Source organism: Rhipicephalus sanguineus, chromosome 6 (assembly GCF_013339695.2).
Source record: "Rhipicephalus sanguineus isolate Rsan-2018 chromosome 6, BIME_Rsan_1.4, whole genome shotgun sequence".
Classification (NCBI taxonomy): domain Eukaryota; kingdom Metazoa; phylum Arthropoda; class Arachnida; order Ixodida; family Ixodidae; genus Rhipicephalus; species Rhipicephalus sanguineus.
The window spans coordinates 162492266-162504307 of NC_051181.1; the positions used below are offsets into that span (position 1 = coordinate 162492266).

The 12042-nt window shown below is 45.6% G+C and overlaps 1 protein-coding gene and 1 non-coding gene across 3 annotated transcripts in view; both read right to left on the bottom strand.

Annotated features, from left to right (window-relative positions):
- Positions 1–12042, bottom strand: part of LOC119396950 (multidrug resistance protein MdtG) — a 43422-nt gene that overhangs the window by 23034 nt on the left and 8346 nt on the right. For both annotated transcript variants that reach the window (XM_037664346.2, XM_037664347.2), the window contains exons 2-4: positions 7941–8350; positions 1229–1324; positions 1053–1126 (exon numbers count right to left, since the gene is read on the bottom strand). In XM_037664346.2, coding sequence (XP_037520274.1) covers positions 1053–1126; positions 1229–1324; positions 7941–8285 — 515 coding nt within the window. In that variant the 5' untranslated portion in view covers positions 8286–8350. The remainder of the gene's footprint in view (positions 1–1052; positions 1127–1228; positions 1325–7940; positions 8351–12042) is intronic.
- Positions 5937–6009, bottom strand: Trnas-gcu (transfer RNA serine (anticodon GCU)). The gene has a single exon. It is a non-coding gene; the product is annotated as a tRNA-Ser (tRNA).

Consider the following 12042-nt stretch of genomic DNA (forward strand, 5'->3'; position numbering starts at 1 on the left):
GATGAAGCCCGATATGCCGAATATACACACATCAGTAGAAGCAGAGAAAAAAAATGCATGCCTATTGTCTGTTTATGCTAGATGACGATAGGAAGCACACATTCTTTTTTGTAGCTTGTCAGTCAGCTTGCCGGCACAACACTCCTCCAGCCATTTTACCTCAGGAGCGTTCGTAATGTCCGCGGTCAGCTGATCAACAGATCTGCAGAGCACGCTAGATTCATTTAACGAGGGCGTGCAATCACAGCCTCTACAATGCTGGCATAGATAACCACATATTTCTGTGCGTGTGGTATATATATTTATGTTTTTTCCAATGTCTTGTTCAGGCGTCCGTCCATTTGCCCTAGATAAGCCTTGCCGCCTGGCAAACGGATCTGCGGACACCAACGTTTCTTCGCAGCGAACATTCTTGCCGGGGCGTTGCTTGTTGCACTGAGGAGTATATTAATATTAAAGCTAAGGTTTTTCTGTGAACTCTCCTGAACTTTCTAGACTGTGGTGCTGGGTGCTGCTGCTAATTATCCCATTCATAAGAAATATTGATAGTGGGCTTAATTAAGCGAGAGTTGCAGTAAAAATAAATGTAGCGTGACGCATTCGTTGGTTGCCGAAATTCGCTGTGCGCTTCTCATCGCACATTCGAGCTATTGGAAGTTTACACAAATTTGGAGTTGTGTATTGTGATTTAACATGCCCAACAAGAAGTCCAACTCGATCAAACATGCATTCTTTAATCAAGAAAACTTGAAAAAAGAATCAACTTGTGGTCTGTTTACGTTTCAGTAAACTGCATTAACAAGGGGTCGATGCTCGCGAGGAGGCCGCAGCAGTAAATTTCGGATGTTTTGCAAACCTACACAAGCTTAGATTTTTTTTCTTTGGTGAAGATGTTTTCCTAAACCTATCAAGCATGGCAGGGAGAATAAGGGCATACGTCGGCCACCCCAGATGTTGCGAAACGGAATTACAGGTGAGTGAGCCTCTCAGTGATATTTTAGCTGACTTACGAAAGCGAGCTGAAGCTATAGGTTCAAATAAGCCAGATTTACCCGAATAGGATTGTGAAAATGAAGAATCCTCCTTGCCCGAATAGATAACAGGCTGTGGGAGTGATTCTGTTAATCTGAAAAAAAAAGAAACATCACGGAAAATACATGCTTTATTACATTAGTTACTTTTTCTAAGAATCAGGAAGAATTTAAATTGTCGTTCCGCAAGAACTTACCATTTTTTCTGCGGAGATGGATCCTATGAGCATAAATACCTTGAAAAGAGAGAATACAAATCCATACTTCCACGCTTCTATGCCTCTTGAAGAAGCCTGCGAGAATAAAATGTGAATGAGCAGGGCGCATTAGAAGTGACTGATAACTACGCTGAAAATATCAAAACCATTACTGTGATAGAGATCGCCACTGTACCTTGCTTTTGTGCATGACACCATAGAGGTCGGTGCGCGTACCACCGTATAAAGGGCTTTCTTAAAGAATTTTCAAGGAAGCCACATATGTGATTAACGCTATTTTTGTTTTCGAGCTTCAAACATATTTGCTAGAAGCAGCTATCGCAATATTTTCTATTTTTGCACTGAATAAACACGATGCATACGTCTAGGTGCTTTTATTTGAAGGAATCATGACGAGGTCCTATAAGTATCGCCAGTTTTATTATTGCAAATGAGATTAGTGGTGAAAGGCACTGGGCTCTGAGCGCATCTTTGAATTCACAATTTTTTTTTAAAATATCACTGCCTGTATGCTACAGTGGCCGTCCAAGTCCCGCCCACTGACATCGACCAACATTTTAACATGACCGGTATGACCCAACGAAATTTGCGCTACCGCTGTGTCAGACGCTTCGAAAAGACCGGAACAACTTGGAACGTCCGACTCCAACAGCTCTGGAAACCAATGACGCAACAAAGGCGTATCCGTAGAACTGCACCCTCTATGCTTTCACTCGCGCAATAAAGGCCCTACGTATATCAGAGAACGTATGCAGTGAGTGTAACGCATGGCGACTGTGCCGGATTTCCGGTTTCTGCAGTCGCCTCTGGTGCTTGCACCGGCCTAAAGTATGACCTTCGAGATAGGCTTCCGGAATTCTGACGGAGCCGTGGCTGCAGATAAGATTAATGTCATTGTTGGTTAGCGTTGTCGGACCGCTCTACTGTTCAACCAGGACATAAAAACCTCAAGTACCTATTTTCTAGAGCACCGAATGCACTGTTCCTAAGCCGGATTACCGCGTAGAATTAACGATTGAATGCATAGTTCTAGAGCATTCGGTGTCATGGCTTCTTTATTAGACTTTGAGCACCAAGCTGTGTTGTCGCCTGTCGGTTGTATATGCAGAAACCGTGAATTGAGGAGGATGACTACAGCCGCAACAGCGACACTCTCACGTTCAGCTTGCTAGGCTCTACGCAGCATAGCGATGTTTTCCGCCTTTTGCAGCATAGAGTTAAGGATACCACGCAAAAGAATAAAATCGCATACAGTGCAGTAACCTATATATGCGTAGTGGTTTTTGCACATTAAAGAAACCTAAGTGGCGTGCTTACGCCTTCTGCACACTGAATGCTTTTGCAATGACTCGAGTGAATGGAACTGTCATATGAAACGCCAGAAAGCATGTCACGGACTGTGTGCGTTACCACCCGTAAGATAACGTAGCCACACATGCAGTTTACAACGTCATGACCTACGCCGCGACCCTCACAAAAGAACGCGGATGACGAGCCGGTAGCCTTGCTGAAGAGATGTGTGTGGGAGGGACAGCGGTTGGGGGGGGGGGGGGGGGTTCGTTATACAGCCCGCATAATAGCACTGATAAGTCAAGGCGGAAGCATCCAACAGGTAAACGTAGTCCTAGACGCGCTTTCTTCGTACCAGAGTTCTCCCCAGAAATTTTTGAGGGGTGGACAATTTCACAGCGGGCAGTGGGCGGGGGGTTTCGAGAATATAGGTTTAAGAATTTCACTTTTTCAAACAATTCGTTTGCGACACACATCCACGTTTAATTTTTGATCGGGCATTTCTGGTAGCTATGCCGCACATGTCACCTCTAATGCATAAGCACTGACTTCGAGATTTGAACATAGGAAACGGAGGCAAGGACGCTTGTGTTCGAGCGCTCGCACATAGAGTTGGTAATCTTTGAGGCCACTAGGCCACCCGTTCAGACTCCTTCTTAGGTAACCAGGTGGCGGGAGGCACGGCCCGCTGGCGTACATACGACTACCTTACTGTAATACGAGAAAAAAAAAAACGGCAGGAGACATCAGGATTGGCGGATAACTGAACTGAAAATAACAGACGTAGGGTCCGCCAAAGCAGGTGTGGTTGTCTATTCGTATATAAAATTAAGAGCTTCGTACTAAGGGTGCCAAGTCTGAAAGAAGTGCGGAGCTGGGTGGCCTTCTTTGTTTCTCTTGATTTTCTGCATTTCTTCATCTGTTTCTTTCTTTTCTCTCATCTCTCTGTTTCTGCATGTCTTTTTTCTGTCTCTTTCTTTCTCTCTCTATGTATTTCTTTGTTTTTCTCGCTCTGTCTTCCTTTTTCTTGTCGTTTTCTCTCTCTATTTCTTGCTTCTTTCTTTCTATAATTTCTCCGTCTGCACTTCTTCTCTTTCCTTCTCTCTATTTCTCTCTTTCTCTTACTTTCTATGCTTTACTCTCTCCCCTCCTCCTCTCCCTTCTACTCACCCTCACTTCCCTTTCCCGCCACCTTGCTATACTATAGAAGGCTCTCCTTGTGTGCTTGGATAGCCGAGTGATTAGGACGCTCACCTTTGGATCGTGGGTACGCGGGTTCAAATCCCGCCTCGCCAAGGATTCTTTTCCCCAAGAATATCTCCGTTTCTATTTCTTTCGCTCTCTCTCTCTCTCCCTGTACTCGTTCTCTCACCCAGCAGGGTTATTGCAGGCCACGGCGGAGAAATCAGCGCACGTGTTTTGGGAGCGTAGCAGAAGATGAAGAGGACTGAGAGGAAGAAGAGGACGAAGAGAGCGCGTGCCGATTCATGATGATGATAGTTTCTGTTCGCACTACCCGGCTCAACGAAAAGCTTTAAGAGCTGCTCTCTTAAAATTGTGGTCTATATGTTGTTGGTACCCCGGTGTGCACGACAGGCGTTTTTCATGCACCAGTATTTAGAGATTGGCTAGTTAGTGTAAATCTATAATAAAAAAAACAACAACTAGAAGACGGGTTCCTTTAGATCCAAGTTATTCCAAATATACATTGAGTACTAAGAAAAACTTGAAATAATGGTTCATTATGAAAAGAACACAGATAGCACACGTTAATAAATTATGAAACAGTTACAAACAAACAAACAAACAAACAAACAAACAAACAAACAAACAAACAAACAAACAAACAAAAACAAACAAACAAACAAACACCATGCTTCCCGTTGTGGGTGAATTATACAGAACGTTAGTATTTCCCGCATATAGGAAAGAATGCTTGTGACGTATGAGAAGTCCGACAGCGGGAGCAACCCTTCTATCTTGCTGAATGCCCGCACGAAATGGGCGGACGTTGATAATTCGCTATCGTTACGATAAGAGAACGGCTACGTAAGCATTGCGACTTGCCTCGTTTGCGACACGTCGTGACTCAGTGCAAATTAGAGCAAACAAAGCTGCAGCAAGAAAACTTGCGCGCTCAGCCTAGAACTCGCTTTAGTAAGAACACATTCTTTGTATTTTGTTTTTTTTTTGTGGATGAATAACGCAAACACACAGACTTTCCAGAAGGTCACCGGTCGCCAATTCTGGTACCGTTTTAAATTCCATGTATGCCATACCAACTCGCCCAAGGTTCACTTTAGTACGGTTTTGCGTCGTTCTCTGAAAAAAAAAAAAAGCGAAGCGATATCGATGTGGTGGCGGAAGCAACGAAAAATACGCGTGCAGTTTGTTTACTCGGCAAAGATGAACAGCGAACAGATTACACCTGATACCACGGTTGAGTTTATCTATGGCGGATAGCACTGGTGCCTCCATTTCAGCTGACCCTGCTGAAGCTTGTTTTCATGCATATTGATTAGAACAGGGAAGGTTGCTGGCGAATAACTAATTCCATCTCGGTTTTTCGCGTTTGTTTCCAGTAAGAAAAGACATACAACCTGGTGTGCATTTCAGTGTGAAAATTGGCGTGCGCTTTGTGCTACAAAAAGTGATTGTTGTAAGGGGCACTATTACTATAAGTCCGTTTCAATGTTTCTAATGGCTAAATAACAAAACAACAATTAAAATGAGGCCGATATAACAAGGTTATGTTAGAGACAATTTTTATGTCGTGATTAATTGCTAATTAACCAAGATCACTTATGCAACTTTTTAAATATTCTCTTAGGGTCACGTGCGTTTCATTACGCTGTAGGAGGCATTCCAAAACGGCTGATCCAACTTTTTGTGGCAACGTACATGCTGCATGGTGATTTTTTCTGGCCTTTTAAAGAAAGCCCGAGAAATGTGAAGTAATGCTATGTGCGGGTGCTCATGCGCTACCGTACTGCAGCGCTGTCAAACGTGCTTCGAGCGAAACAACTGGCGCGCGGACCGTGGCGAAATGAGCAGCCGCGGCTCAGGGCATTAACTTCCCTGCGCGTCAGCATTTTTGACGGCCGTGCATGGCAAGGAAGCGCCGTTGTCCGTGCTAAGCGGTAGGTTAACGGTAGCGCATAAGCGCCCTCACGTGGCTTTACTTCATATATCTCGGGTTTTCTTTAAAGGCCGCAAGAAATCACCACGCCGCATGTAATAATAATACCTGGGATTTAACGTCCCAAAACCACGATATGATTATGAGAGACGCTGTAGTGCAGGGCTCCGGAAATTTCGACCACCTGGGGTTCTTTAACGTGCACCTAAATCTATGTACACGGGCCTCAAACATTTTCGCCTCCATCGAGAATGCAGCCGCCGCGGCCGGGATTCGATCCCGCGACCTTCCGGTCAGCAGCCGAGCGCCATAACCACTAGACCACCGTGGCGGGGCACACGCCGCATGTACGTCGCCACAAAAAAATTGGACCGGCCGTTTTGGAATGCCTTCTGCAACGTAATGAAACACAATAAGCCTTAAAGTGCTTAAAATATTGCATAGTTCTTCTGAGTTAATTAACCAATAAAAAGCAATATAAATATAAAAAATACCCTAACGAGCGCCCAATGACGGCAAGTCATATGTCGTTGGTTCATTGATTTACGGATAACTCTTTAGAAATATTTGGTTCTACACATTTTCGCAGACGGCTCCCTGGGCGTCACCATAATCCTGAACAAATAGTCCCGCTCATGCACTCGGCTGTGTTCTCCAAAGGCGGGGCAAACGGCCATCCGGCTCATGACGTCAGTTCGGAGTGCGCGCCCATTCGTGCAGGCTTATGCGCATCCGCCTTTGAGGAGGAAATGCCGTTGACTTCTAAAGCTGTATTTGACTATAGTTACGTGCCGTACACTATATGAATGCCAGAGTTATACTATATGAATACACGTACGTACACTATACGAATGTCAGAGCTTGTTTTGCAGAAATTCTGGTGTCGGCGTCGTTGGTTGTGAACGAAGAATCATCATCTTGTCCGTGACCGAAAAATCGAGAAAGATGCAAATAAAATAAATAATAAAAGACTTCGGTTCGAGTGAGAATCGAATCCCGGCCGTCTACATGGTGAGCAAGTGTTCTACCACAGAGCCACGTTATTGCTTGAAGCTGCATCGGAAAAAGAAAAACACTATACGAATGTCATGCAGTGCAAGGAGTTTCCTTAAACATGTAATATTGTGTGGCAGAAGCGTAGAATCGCGCCAGGCGTTAAAACATTTGAATTGCGCAAAGAGTGGGTGTTTTAAAGGCCCACCCATTACAAAGCGCTCAGACATATTTAATCATCATCAGCTGCAAAAACATCAACAAAGTGAGCAGCTGCGTAGGTTCGCGTGTTGCCTTACGGACGCCTAGTGCGCCCTTCGCTGATTAGCAAATGGAAGAATTATGGCGTAGTGGGCACAGCGCAAGTGTACTTGCAGTATCCATTCTAGGATAGTTTGAAACGGCCAATGTCGCGCGCACAGACTTTCGTTTTCTTACGGCATGGCCGAGGCATGTACCGAGAACCGAAGCCAGGCTAACAGTTGAGAAGGCGATGCGCACGGGGCCCGATTACGCTATCGCGTTCTACTCTTGAGGGCAAAGCTCGAGCGTCCTCAAAGTTTTTAGCCCTGTATTGAGAAAGAGGTCAATACCGAGCTGACCTGATACAAGGTAGTGCTTATCTCCGGCATCGAACCACACTTTTCTTTTTTCACGCCGGGCGCACGGACGGATGGAATTTACTGACCGACTCACCAAACAGAGTTACGCAATATTAAAAAAGAAATAGGTTATTAACTGTACGGAGTGCGCCGACATCGGAAGTGGTTATAAGAACGACGATTGGCAAAGTTGCATTGGTATGGCTGCTTGGCCAGGGTCAGTGGTTAGTCCGTGTCACTGGGGGGTCAACGCCGTGCCGCTTCGCGGTTCCCGAACCTTAAAAGGTAGAGTCTGTATGCACCTCAACAGCTTGGAGTCACGTCGTCTGAACAGAAACGTCACGTATAACGTCACTCGCAAAGTGGCATGTCGCTGTTGGCCCTGGCTGTGGCAGTAGTGACGCTGGTAAAATACGGAGAACCGCGAAGAAGCATGGCGTAAGTCACTAGCCCCACAGTGACAAGGACTGACCACTGACACTAGCAAAGTAGCTATGCTAATGCAACTTTTCCAATCGTCGTGTGTGTAATCACTTCCGGTGTAGACGCACTCCGCAGTTCTAATAAATGAAATGAAACCGGCTAAAGACTATTGCGTTCTTCAAAGCATGGCCTGCACTAATGTGTATGACAAATACAGCTGCCACAGCCTTATATTAGCACTCACCAGAATTGGGTAGAAGGGCTGGATAAGGGAGAAGGCAGCTGAAATCCAGAACTCGCTGTGCACCAGAGGCAGTAGCCAGGCGTCGCGCTTGAACTTTTCCCAGCAACCGGCCGGTGCCTTCGCTTCGTCATTCGATTTGGCGGCCTCGGAGTCATCTTTCCATAACGCCGAGCCGTAGCTGGGGTACACTGTCTTGGCGACATCGGTGCCGTCGTTAGCAGAGCGCTCGTACGATTCGAACGCCCTGTTGACGAATGCTGTTGTTCCCTTGGCAGAGGCGTTGCTGGCTCCACTTCCGCCGAAGCTGGCGGAAAAACCGTTCCTCGCCGTTAGCGACGCCGCCATCTCCGCTCAGCGCGTCACAACCAAACCGGGATCTGCTGATCTGTAGTCTGCGCGCAAGCCACCGTCTGCGTGAAGAGGGGGAGGGGAGGAGGGAGGTTGCGAAATTGACAAAACGCGAGAAAAGATGCTGCGGGGGCTCATCAAACTTTTGTCCACGGGCCGATAGAGTTTTGCGATAAGCGGGAAATTATCGCGACAACCTACCACACGTCATTTGCGCTGTGTAAGCTGTCGCGCGTCGCTTAGGGGAGCGGAAAAGCGAGAACGTGCATTCTGACTGATAAAAGCTAGGGTTTCTCGGTCAATCATTTCTGCGAGCAACGGCTTCGTTTTGTTTTGACGCTTGTCTCGACGATCGCGTGCCTCTAAGGATTTAGGCAGTTTGCCGCCACAGATAAACGTTCTTTATTGTATTTAAATGCCAACTATTCCTTGGCGAATTAAATGCGCTTTGACTGTATAAAGTTACACCTACGTAATGACGACGTGTAAGTATACAAATAAATCATCATAAGTATTAAGTCGGTAGACCACTTTATTATACTGAGATTGGTTGAGCTTGTTGTTATAACAGTGGATAGCCAATATTAGTCGTCACCAAGCAGCATTTACCATCATTAGGCCAACATCATTAGCCGCAGCTAACGAGTGCAGGTAGAGTGCAAGTAAACACGGCATCTGAAGTGAAGTTACTGCGCTGCCTTCTGCTTTGGCCGTTATTTGACGCCAGAAATCAAACATCGCCATACCCCGTTACAGAATGGTCGTGGACGAGACCTATAGATGACATCATCTTCAAAATTTTCCGGCTGAATTTCTGCTCGGGGCCGCCTCCACGGGAATCCGATGCTCTGACCACTACGCCACATGCGCATGCTTAATCGGGTGGCTTAAGCGACTAGATACAGTTTAGATCAGACTAACTGTTTCAGTCCATTCGATTCTTGGACGGTCCCCCGAAGTGGATGTGGGCCATTGTGGAAGGCAACAGTAACTATGCTGCTGTCAAGGTGTGGAAGCTAAGCCCTCCCTATGCACGAGCAAGGATTCTCATTTCGTAAATTTATCTTTGATATCTACAGAAACATTTGATGAATCGATTCGGAAAGTGCAGGCTGAGAAATACTTCTTCAGTGTTCTCACCGAGCAGCGTCGTCATTTATTATTATTATTATTATTATTATTATTATTATTATTATTATTATTATTATTATTATTATTATTATTATTATTATATTATTATTATTATTATATGCGAATTCCGAAGAAAAAAATCGCGGGGATGAAGGCACCAGAGATGTTTATTCCACAGAACGCCACGCGCCTTCACTTCATGCACCCATACACACACAAAAAAGAGAGAGAGAGAGAGAGAGAAAGGAAAAGAGACCCGTCACGGAAACACGTGGCGTTGCTCATTTTGTAGGTATTACAACACCTTGATCACAGTAACCAGAATTTGCGAATGCTAAGGCCTGAAATCGTTTATTGAGACGCCTATGAAGACCGATTTCCACTGCTTTATACGTTCTCAGTATGACTGACAATGAATTCAAACGCGGCAAAGAAGGGGCGCAGGGATGGAGCCAGCGTATGCCGCACATTCCAGCGACGCCTTTGCCTTTGTCGTCGTCATATGAAACCTGATGAGATGAACAGCCCTATAATTCACAGAGTTTTACGCAAGAACATTAGCGGTTGTCCCCTATTTGCTATGGACGAAATAACTGCTTCGCAACTCACCCGTTTCTTTAGACACGATCCACGACACGCACAAACTCCCGCATTAAAGGTGCTTGGTAACGGTGAACACGCTGAACGAAGAGGCGTTAACGTTACATTCGCTGACAGGCATATTATCCACGTCAACTGCCTGTGAGCGCCGTTTCCGGGCAAAAGTGAAAGTGATTATAACCCAGGGACGGTTCTCTAAATTTCCGCAAATTGTTTTCTCAGTTTATGCGAGCTGATTGCAGCTGCGTGCATGCACACACGTGCGAGAGGGATGCGTCGTGCCGCACTGCTGGTCTTCGTTGCTTTGTTTCGTGCTTTTTTTTTATTACAGGTGGCAAAGGTTTTTCTAGCGTTGCGTAAAACCACACGTACCTTTCTCAGCGTTGTGAGTCGCTCTCTATACAAGAAAACACTGAATCGATTGCAACACTGGGTGAAAAGCGGCAACAGGATCCACTGCAGACATTTCCTGGAATAGTCTCCGATCCCTAGATAAGTACTGCTCACATGGGTGAACTGCTGGCGCTTTGTAGTTACCCGTCTTGCGAACACACGAAGATTAGCCCGATTCGGTTGATACAGAGCTCGTAACAACATAAGGATATATAAATTCATCCTAGTATTGAAGGAGCGAGTTCTGAGCAGATGTTTAGCAGACATGGTGCACCAAATAACAAACCAAGTGGTAGTCTACTGTGTTGGTTGCTTACTTGGCAGCACTCCTTTGAACGAAGTGCTTTATTTTCAGAAGTAATCGCGCATTTTTAACGCGTAGAAAACCGCACATTTTTCGTTTGTTGTTCCAAATATAGATGATCGGCAAGTCGCACACGTTCTGGGCAGTTTTATCTTATATTTTAAATAACGTTTAAGTTCAATATTCTGGATAGCATGGAATAGTGTGTAATATGTGGTCTTCAGGTGTCATGTGCGTGCATGTGCGTGGCCTTGGCTTGCCATTAGTGTAATAGGTGACAGATTAGACATTATCACGAGGGGGGAAGGCAAGGCACAGCACCCCCCCCCCTCCCTTAAAATCATCGGAAGGGGAGTCCTTCACTCAGTCGGGCGTTTCACGAAATTTTTCAATGCTCGGGGTTATGGCTACGCACGTTGTTTGACAATAACGGCGACCAAGGATGTTGCATCCAAAGATCTGTGTACTTCCCACATTTACCCCGGAAAGCCGGGGACCAATGGCAGGCCGTTGTGTGAAGCACGTCATCACTTCATTTTCATCATTGTGGAGCTCGTTTTCTTTCGGACTCGACCAACGGGGGGGAGGGGGGACGGGGGGGGGGGGGCAGGGCTTCGGTGAAGCTTGCCTCCCCCCGAAATGGAGAAGTTTGCACACGCCTATTGCTGACATGTTTGTGCCTTCTGAGCTGCTCGCTCACATATCTATATTTACGTATGAAGCAGTGCTGACTCGCATAACTTCTGTTGTGATACATCACCTGGTGTATATGACCATGCAAGCTTCAGGAATCGGATTTGGGAACCTGGTCTATAAGGGCAAACACGAAGAGAAGACAAGGGAGCCAGTTAACATAAACGCCGACTATCGAACCATGGTCGCGCTTGGGCGAAAGCGAAAGTTGACATGAAACATCTGAAAGTTGTAGCGCCTGGCGGGTCTCTCTTCTACATAAAAGAAGACGCACAAACACGGACACAAAAACGTTCTTGCATTTTGTGTAATCCAAGTAGCCCAGTTGTACGTTGTAGTAAGTTTTTTTTTTAATTTTGTATATTTTTTTCTTGCTTTTAAAAAGGGAAAGTATTTTGAAACTACCTAAGGGAGAACGAATACTGTGTGAAAGGCAAGAATTTGGGAAAGTTTAGCCTGGTTGGCTGCCCTCTTTTCTGTTTTTTTTTTAATGGGAGCAAAATAATAGAAGGGGAGGAGTTTATTGCACGTGCAAGCACATTCAAAAGCAGAAGCACAAACCCGTACAGTTTACTCGAAAAGAAAGCTTTTAGATAAAAAGATGTGTTCAAAGGGTGTGACGTATCACACCGC